The sequence below is a fragment of the Cardiocondyla obscurior genome, linkage group LG17 (assembly GCF_019399895.1).
Source record: "Cardiocondyla obscurior isolate alpha-2009 linkage group LG17, Cobs3.1, whole genome shotgun sequence".
Lineage (NCBI taxonomy): Eukaryota > Metazoa > Arthropoda > Insecta > Hymenoptera > Formicidae > Cardiocondyla > Cardiocondyla obscurior.
In genome coordinates, this window is record NC_091880.1 from 1,547,034 (window position 1) to 1,556,413 (window position 9,380).

The following is a 9,380-nucleotide window of genomic DNA, read 5'->3' on the forward strand; positions in this document are numbered from 1 at the left end:
GGAACACTCGCGGACGCCGGCCACTGTCCCGTAACTGCTCGCACGGCGACGCTCGACGACGGCGTTCGAGGTGACATCGAGCCAGGTCGGCCCCGTCGATACCTCGACTGGCCTGCACCGACTTGGACGACCGCGTGAATCATATGAGCAGCTCCCCCCCGCGCGACTTGCCACGGCACAATCGGAACTGTCACCGTCGCACAGAACCTTCGCACAGTTCCTGCGTATCGTTGAAAGTCGGCGTGAACTTCTTTCACTGGGCCGGTGCGGGTATGCCACGAGGAGAAGTTCACCGACGGCCCCCTTAGGTCACTGGTTCACCGGTGTGTCCGCGGTCCCACGACGATCGATGCGCGGCCGCTTTCCCGACGCTGCTACCAAGATAAGCGTTTGGTACCGACGTCCTGACGATGACGAGGACGACGAACCACGACGTGCCGCACACACCCACCGGCCGGCACCGAAGCTGCAGCGCGCGCGAAAGGGGGTTCGGAAGAAAAAGAACAACTCGCGGGAGCGGAAGAGGTCGGGCCGGCGATCAGGGGGCAAGAGCCAGTCGTCCGCGCCAGGTAATGCCGCGCCGGTAAAAAAAGAGGAAGGCCAAGAAGCGACGAGACGTGGTGGTCCTCCTCGTCGGGGAGAAGTAGTTACCCTCTCGCCAGCAGCGAGCTCTACCCCGCCGCGGGTGGGTAGCGCCGCGGCGGCCCAGGATCAATAAAACGACCGCCCGGCCGTCGCCTGTCCTAGGGTCCTGCCTGGCCTCTGCCCGCTGTGTGCTTGCATGGAACGGTCGGACGCCCGACGTCGCGACGCGGCGCGCGCGCGCCTTACCACCCCCGGTGTCGTTTTCCGCACCAATCTCCGGACGCGATCTCTCGCAGCCGCGCGCAAGCTCGCTCGCGTAAGCGGAAACTCGCCCCGCGGATCGATACGCGACGGTCGGGAAGCGCGTCCACGAGAAAGTCCGCGAAAAGCGCGCCGTTGACTTCGGGAAATTCAGGGACGAGACACGCAGCGGGAGAGCTTTTGATTTTAATTTCATCTCTGCGTTTAATATCTGTTTAATAGCTGCGATATTTAATATGTATTTTAATATTTTATTTAACATCTATTTTAATATTCTCATTTAACGAAGCGGCACGTTTGCTACTTGAGTAGAACATATTATTGCCCGTTCCTCGTCATATTCGTGGAGTTTTATTTTATTTTACTTTACTTTTTTATTTTTTTTTTGTTTTTTCGAGATAAAATACTCAACGCTTGCATACCCTATTTTTATTCCTGCACGTAGATAATCTGTGGCGTCCCACAGTATTTTCAGAGAATCCCCCCGTGCGTTACGTATGTAGAATATTTAAATTAAAATAATTGCTCGCGATCGAACATCTATGGAGCGCACGCAAACTTTTATTTCGAACGGCCGGTCATTACCTCGATATATCTGTTGGGTCAGTGCAACTGACGTGTCTCGCTTACCTTCGTGAATAATTTGTCGCGCGGTGCCGGCGAAAGGGACCTTTTTAATCGTATTTATCGCCGCGGAATAAATACCGATGATAAATAACGTACATCGTGACTGTAAAATTGTTGTAATCGCTAATATACAAATTGCATTTTGCATTATTGTCGCGGGAGTATAAATTATTTATGAGAGACCAATTTGCCTTCACATATACGTTATTACTGTATAATTTTCCCCTCCCCCCTTTCGACCCCCCGTACCTGCATAATATATTTATTTAATACTGCTGCGGGGCTCGTGTTACGTAACTCGCATATCTATCTACACTTTTGCCGCGCAGTGCATTGCATCCTGGCACAATCGCTTTCATTTTGTGCTGCTGCTCTTTGCAGATCGATATCGCGGACAACCCTCCGCGGCAGCTACGAACATATGTTCCAAGGATAGTCTGCAGTCTGGCGATAGTCTATTATTGTAATGCAGGAAAGGAGGAGGGGTGGGACGCGAGCTTGAAAGTTTGCCGTTTCAGCATAATGCATAAGATAATTTGTAAATTATTTACGAGATTAGAAAAAAATTAAAATCGAGCGTAAGTCTTAAATATATATTAAAGGCGTGATAACAAAAACATTTAAAGCGATACAATAAATAATTATTAACATTAATACATTTTAACGCGCAATTAATAGTCCCTTCACGTGCGAGAAAAATTATTTTTAAACGGTTAATTATTTACGATTAAAAGAATAATTAATTTAACTAATCCGAGGCTTGGCCGTCTTTCAATGATCGCTCCTGCAAAGAAATTTGCGCACATTAAAGATCTTATATTTTTATAATCGCACGTGACGAATGCAACCAGTTTTCAATAATTACTTCAGAATATTCTGCCTTTGTCGCAAATGCTGAACGACCAGTTCCGCCGCTTTACTTATGTCGCTCTGGCTCGCGGACATCATCGTCTCGATCCGCTCGATCGGGATTATCCCAATCAAGTCGCGGACGTACTCCGGTTCGAGGTCGTAAGTGACGGACTGCAAAATGCGAAGGCAGAGTAGCTGCATCTCCGCCGACGACGCCTCGTCATCCAAACAATGACTTAGCGCGTCTGCCACTCGTGACTCGAGCAGGTATCGAAAACCGGTCTCGTTTATGCTCACGTTGTACAAAATCATCAGTATCAATCTGTAATTACTGGTCTTGAAATGCCGTCGAAATTTCGCTATTTCAATAAAGCTAAAGGTTACGCGGTAACGCACTGATACGGTCCATAGAAATTAAGAAGAAAGATAAGAAGCACGGAGCTGAGAAAGATAAAAGCAATTTTAAAAGATAAGGAATAGCTCTTCGGGGAGATAATAGTAATTTTTTTTTCTTTCTTTTTTAAATACGCGACGAGGTAACTTTTTAAAGCGGGCTCATACCTTTTCAGATACACCGTCCTTGGGACTGACGGCAATTCGGGCGTCAGTTTAATTAGCTTTTGCACGAGTTCCGTGCCGCTGGGGATTGTGATTAAAAACTCACGACCTTCCGGCCGCGCGGATATATTAGTAACGATACCGAGGAGTCCCATGACGAATTGGTATTCAACGTTGCTCGTAGGTGGGAATGCACTTTTGTAAGTGCTAACAAACGCGCCGAAAGTCCCGTTCACTATCGATAACAATTCTCCTATTTTATCCTGAACCTGCGAGAACATTATAAGAGGTTGAGAATTATTCCAAGTATATTTATAACATTTGGCTATATCTAATGAAGGCACGTTACGTTTTGACAACTTATTCGATTCCACATTTAATTGCACATTTATTTAATTATTATATTATATTTAATTATATTTATTTTATTATATCTAGTCATATATTCGTATATTTTTTTTTCTTTTTGTAATGCAGGAACGCTGGCATTATTGCACTTTAAATTCTGTTTCTTTCATTCACTTTTTATTACAGATTTTGAATGCAAGATATTTAACTGTGATATTTTACTTGATGTTATCAACGTATACTTACGTTCGACAGCCATACATTAACTACTTGCGGGAACCGAGAAGCACGCCACGTAAGGATACCTAATGCTGAACCGAGGCTTGTGCAATAAGTATTTTGACTTAATATCTGCGGGACGATGAGGGTAATATAAGTAAATTAGCGGGCGGTATTTCTAAAATAAATAGAAGACGTGGCGGGGTAATAAAATTTTACCTGATCTCTCAAACGTTCTATCTCCTCAAACGCGTCCTCCTTCTGCTTCGTCAGATACTCGATTTGAGCGTGCAGCTCTTTACATTTCGCTTCCAGTTCTACGATTTCTCTAGCATTATCTGCAAACAAGGTCGACGGTTTAATTTCAGTCACACTTTAAGGTGTTAAATTTCGCGCAACGAGATACAAGCTAGAATGCCGGGTTCGATAACAGATTTATTTTTATTCCGCCTTTTATTAAACGCATTTATTTTAATACTTGAAACTTCCGCGTGTTAAATCTTTTTTTCCGGAAAAAAAATTTCTGTTTTCGAGTGATTTGATTTTGAGGACCTTTTAGTGCATCGACGGATGTTGAGAATTTATCGAAAAGCATATGCGTTTTCTCACCGTTCGTCTCCTTCGTGTAAGACGCGGCTCTGAGAGCGTCAGGCGCGAAAATCTGCGAGATGTCGTCTTGGAATTCGTGAACGTTGTGCTCGCTGGAGCACAAAATCGTCTCTATGGAATTCTGGAAGATATCGAGGGGTTTAATGCTACAAACTAAAATTATACGCGCAGTAAGGCAGGCGTGCGAAAAAAATACGTACTAGAAACTCGCGATCATTCTCCAAATTCAATTCGTCCATGTGCCTGCTTTCGCGTTACGGAGGAAAAGCAGCAACTTGCTTGCGATCGTTCTGTGCAAATACTTTTTTTTTTTCTTCTTTCAATTCTGCCGCGACCAACGGCGTGATTTTAATTTTTGACGCAATCTGTAACCTAATTATTATTTTACAATTATAATTTTATTTATTACTTCTGCTGCGATTGAATTTCTTTAGAATACGAGGAATTGTGAATTAATTATAAACGTATAAATATTGAGAAACGTTGAAAATTGCGAGGACGTACGTTTTCAAGTTTTCTTCATTCAAAGCGGTTAATTAATTCTCGCAGCTTTCCTTCGTGAGAGGGGATAATTTCATATAGAAAATTAATATTCTTGACTCACGGTTCATTTAGAAAATTATAATCTCAAGCGCGCTTCGACTTTAATTGCATTTGATTAACTTATCAACCGGATTGTACAATTGTACGTGCGCTATCTTGTCAAAAAAGCACGAATCACGTTATCTCAAGATATACTCTGAACACATAGTCCTACGAGGAACGTTTCTGAAACTAGCATTTAATAAAAGAAGAAAATTAATTTGCTTTTAGGTTCCGTCGACTCGCGATACTTCTTGATCTTTATTCGTCTAAATCATTTGTTTATCTCTCTCTCTTTTTTTTCTTTTATCTTTTTTTTTTTAATCTCCAAAGCATTTCGCGGATTGTTTCATATTTAAGAGATAAACAATTTTAAAAACAAAAGTAATATTTCAAGTTATACCTACGGATCAAACAAAGCCCGATGGGGAACAATCGTGGAATCGTGCGAGTCGAGCGTAAGGGCCGCGCGAGGCGTAGCGCGGCTTCCGGTCCTCGCGATAAGATACGGGACTTCCGGACCGCGCGCGCACAGGCCGCGCGTCACGTGCTGACGTAAGCGGCGTGGAGTTCGATTTCCCGCGTGGCCTATGTCGGATCGCTTGCGGAACACGCAGAGTTGCACGCGTGCCCCCGCGTCGCGTTCCCGCGCGCGTCCCCGTAACCCCACCACCCAGCTGCATGCTACGATGCGCCAGTGCGGTATCAGGAGTAACCTTGTTGCGCTCGTGGTGGTTTTATTATTTTTCGCGGCGTCGCGGATATCTCGAGTAAAGCTGTTCGACGTTATCGTGCGGCTTGGGTAAGTAAGCACGTCTTTACGCGGAGGCGGCGCGAAATTCCGCGTACTCTCCCTCCGGCGCGTTCGCAGCGTACCGCCGACGAGCGAAGCGAGCGAGCCGACATTTTTCCCGCGAATCGCTTCCAATCCCCGCGACCGCTTGCCACCCGAATTCACGCATTCTTCGTAACGGGCGGTTACGAAACGGCGCGGCACCCCGCGCTTTTCGACCGGATTCCTGCGTCCCGCTCCCCCGATCGCCCGTTTGAGCACGCATTCACGCGCGCGAAGCGTCAAGCGGCCGTTTTCGAGTCGTAGCTCCGTTAAATCTGGCTCGCACGCATCTACGAGTCTAATTACCTCGGTTTTTCTAGACACTTGCGCATATACGTGTACGTGTGCACACATGTATGTGCATATGCAACATTGAGCTGAGAAATTCACTTACACTAAGCTGATTATTGAGGGATTTCAAATAAGTTTTAAGTGAACCTTTGGTGAAATGTGTTTCATATAGGTGTCAAAATGAAGTTCACTGAGGGTGAAGAAGTACTTGCTAAGCATCCCAATACCTCTGAATATTATAAAGGAAAGATCCTCAATGTTAGAGGTGATCGATACAAAATACAATTTGAAACAGGCATTGAGCACATTGTCAGAGAAAATGATATAAAGGTAATTTATTTAACAATTAATAACCAAATTAAAAAAATATTTTATATTAAAAATAATGAATTTTAAGTCATGTACATATTAAAAAAAAATTTTTTTTTAAGTATGAAAGATCTGGAAGAACTCCAACTAGAACCAGCAAAAAATCAGGAAAAAGCCCCTCGAGGGCTTCTCCTAGCAGAAGGTCACCAAGTAGGCGATCGCCAGCAAGACAATCAGCCAGATCACCTGCAAGATCGTCAACATTGTCGGTCAGGAAATTGCCTATTCGTAACACTCGTCTTGCTAAAATATCTTTATCTCGCATAGACATCGAAGGTAAGTTTACACTTTCTCTATTCAATGTGCTTTTTTTTAACATTTTTCAATATTTGTCAAGCGTATTATATACATATGCAAATTAATTTCTGCATAGACAAAACAAGCAACCACAAAGGAAATGATGCAAAGAAATTCAAAGATATCTCACCTGAAACGTTGCCTCTGCAGCAACGTTTGGGTATGACTGTGATGCGCAGACCGACACTTCTGAAGACTGAGCAGGAATACACATCATCAGGTATGCTAACGAGAAGTTCTAACAGAGCCGTTTCGCTTCCAGTGGAGAAGAAAAGCATACAAGATTATCTTCCCGAGGAGAAAGAAAGAGGATATTCAGTACAAAGAGACCAAGTATGTTCTGATAATGCATTTATTAATATATGACGTAACGTGATAATGTATTACATCAATAATTGTTTCAGGATCTGACAAAACCTGAAGGTGACAAATGGGAAACTGCACTGAAACGTGAAAAAGAAATGTATAGAGTCGACAAACCGCAAGAATGGGGCGGATGGATCGGAACGTTTTTCCTTATATTTATATTACCATTATTTGTAATCTTGCCACAACTCTTATGCAAGAAAGGACAATGCAAGTCTGCGCTTATAAAACCTCCTATCAATTTGGAATCTTACTTAAATTTATACACGTTGCTGGCTTATGTTGGATTTTTAACACTATTGACTTGTTTCTCAATTATACCAATTGGGAAAATTATTGACGGACAAGAGAGTAAAATTGGAATACTACAATATCGCGTTAACGGTACATATTTAATTTATGTCCACATATTATCTTTAATTAGTAGGTAGAACATATCGAGACGAAAAGAAAAGTCCTATGCTGTTTTACACACGGGCAGGGCAAGTGTCTTTGCTCGCCTTTTGTCTCATTAAGTTCTACCTACTCCCGAAAAAATGTTCATTTACTATAGAAAACTCTGCACATTATTTTAATGTTTCTGTATTTTTTTTCAGGCTTCTTAAGTGCTATAATAACTCTAATAATAATTGCTTCACTCGTATACGTAAATATACCGATTAGTGACTACATCTTGAATAATATCACGCAATTGTCAATCAGTGGATGGATTGTGGGAACGTTTTTCGCTATGGGATTGTATCTCAAAGCAGGAAAAATTCCGTTGGCCAATTATAATATATATGCGTCAACTAACAGCAAGATATATAATTTCTGGCAAGGCAGAGAGATTAATCCACGAATTGGCACTTTGGACATTAAGTTGCTGCTGATACGAGCTTCTCTCATCGGCACTGTAAGTATTACTTTACATTTTGTTTTTTACAAATAAATTATATTAAATAAATTAACAAAATTTAAATGTAATTATATTCATTATTTTACAGTTGGTCTTGAACATAGCCATTGCAATTAAAGCCGTTGGCAACGTAAAAAATTTAGATATTGAGAAACTTGACACAACTACATTAATAGCTGTCTCATTACAGTTACTTTATATTCTACATGGCTTAATACATGAAGCTACTATCTTCACATCTTTTACAATAATGTACGAAGGAACCGGATATATGACGTGCGTTAGTCATCTGTTGTACCCATTTTTGACGACTCTTCCTATCAGAATTCTGTTGTATCAGAAGTAAGTTTAATTATCATACATAAATATACTTCAATGGAATGTTTTAATAATACTAATCGAACGCATTCTTAGGATAAAACTTAACTACTTTACTGGCATATCCGTATTGAGCTTCTTCGTAGGATATGTTTTATATAGAGTGAGTAACTTGCGGAAAGATGAGTTCAGAAAAAATCCAGTTGCGCCGATAGTACCTTGTAAGTACGAAGACAAATAATAGCCACTTTTTTTTTTTTAATTAAAATTAACATCTATTTTTTTAATTTGCAGATGTGGAAACCATCCCAACGTTACGTGGAAAGAAATTGATGTTGTCTGGTTTATGGGGCTACGTGAGACATCCCAATTATTTGGGTGACATTATAATGCAATGGTCTATCGCGAGTATTGGTTTGGCAAACGACATTTTGTTGTACTACGCGGCATTCTGCTGCACGATAGTGCTTTTTTACAGAGCCGTAAGAGACAATAAACGTTGTCAGATGCGCTACGGATACGCATGGGAGCAATACTGTTCGCGCGTGAAATACATGATATTGAAACGTATATTTTAAGATAAGTATCATATGTTAAGGTAATTAAATACATATATTATTTTTGAGTACCAAGTTATATATCAGAGTTTTATCTTCTGATAATGCTCATGACGTCTTATAAGATCTCTAACCGTGCATTTTACAATATTTTTATGAAGTATAGTGATAAAGTAGTATTATAAAGTACACAAATGTGGAATCGGATAAGAGCCAAAAATATTTTGATAATATTGAGAAATGTCACATTAGATAGATAGATAGAGAGAAATACGTATATATAAATATATATATATATATATATGTAGAAATATACTTAGATTAATAATATGAATCTCCATATATGTGATGAGAAGTGAATAAGGACAATTCCACACGTTTTGACAGAGAGATAAATATGTATTTGTAGGATAATTATCTATGTCTAAGTTATAATATATTCGTTATAAGCCATGTGCCTGTAAAAAATATCGAGCATTACAGACTTGAAGATACAAATTAAGTAAGTTTTGATACTTTTATACATTAGATATTCATAAGTGTACAATCATATGATAATGATAGAGATTATCAGTCTCTTTAAAAGACTTTTTTTTCTTCTTTTAAATAAAATATATTCTCGTCTATTTTCTCGTGTTTATCTTATAATTCTAATATAACTTTTAACATGGATGTATAGCCATATTTTTGGATTAAAGATCTATAATAGGAGCCATATACATATAAAGAACGCAGTATGAAATTATTGCCTCACGTTTCTAAATTGACAAGTTGCTGTTGTGAAAACTATAAAAAGAAATAAGAAGTA

General features: G+C 40.6%; 2 protein-coding genes across 9 annotated transcripts in view; one reads left to right on the plus strand and one right to left on the minus strand.

Annotated features, from left to right (window-relative positions):
• Positions 1-9,198, plus strand: part of Lbr (lamin B receptor) — a 66,949-nt gene extending 57,751 nt beyond the window's left edge. For 4 of the 8 annotated variants that reach the window (XM_070668515.1, XM_070668516.1, XM_070668514.1 and 1 more), the window contains 8 exons: positions 5,940-6,097; positions 6,199-6,412; positions 6,510-6,766; positions 6,838-7,183; positions 7,396-7,694; positions 7,786-8,039; positions 8,112-8,236; positions 8,310-9,198. In XM_070668515.1, coding sequence (XP_070524616.1) covers positions 5,948-6,097; positions 6,199-6,412; positions 6,510-6,766; positions 6,838-7,183; positions 7,396-7,694; positions 7,786-8,039; positions 8,112-8,236; positions 8,310-8,593 — 1,929 coding nt within the window. In that variant the 5' untranslated portion in view covers positions 5,940-5,947 and the 3' untranslated portion in view covers positions 8,594-9,198. Of the gene's footprint in view, positions 1-3,442; positions 3,566-5,299; positions 5,444-5,939; positions 6,098-6,198; positions 6,413-6,509; positions 6,767-6,837; positions 7,184-7,395; positions 7,695-7,785; positions 8,040-8,111; positions 8,237-8,309 lie in introns of those variants that run through there. The other 4 variants (XM_070668510.1, XM_070668511.1, XM_070668517.1 and 1 more) reach the window with 4 other exon arrangements.
• Positions 2,245-3,164, minus strand: LOC139109407 (heat shock factor 2-binding protein). The gene is made up of 3 exons (XM_070668458.1): positions 2,887-3,164; positions 2,339-2,698; positions 2,245-2,257 (listed from the first exon to the last, which is right to left on the minus strand). The coding sequence occupies exons 1-3, from the start codon at positions 3,162-3,164 to the stop codon at positions 2,245-2,247; spliced, it is 651 nt and encodes a 216-aa protein (XP_070524559.1).
• Positions 9,199-9,380: the final 182 nt, after the last annotated feature.

What these genes read in the sequence shown, in the direction of transcription:
- LOC139109407 (XM_070668458.1), bottom strand. Translation starts at nt 3,164, where the DNA reads ATGTTCTCGCAGGTTCAGGATAAAATAGGAGAATTGTTATCGATAGTG. An exon ending in AGGACGGTGTATCTGAAAAG is followed by an intron (nt 2,699 to 2,886) that starts GTATGAGCCCGC and finishes CGTAACCTTTAG; the next exon opens with CTTTATTGAAATAGCGAAAT.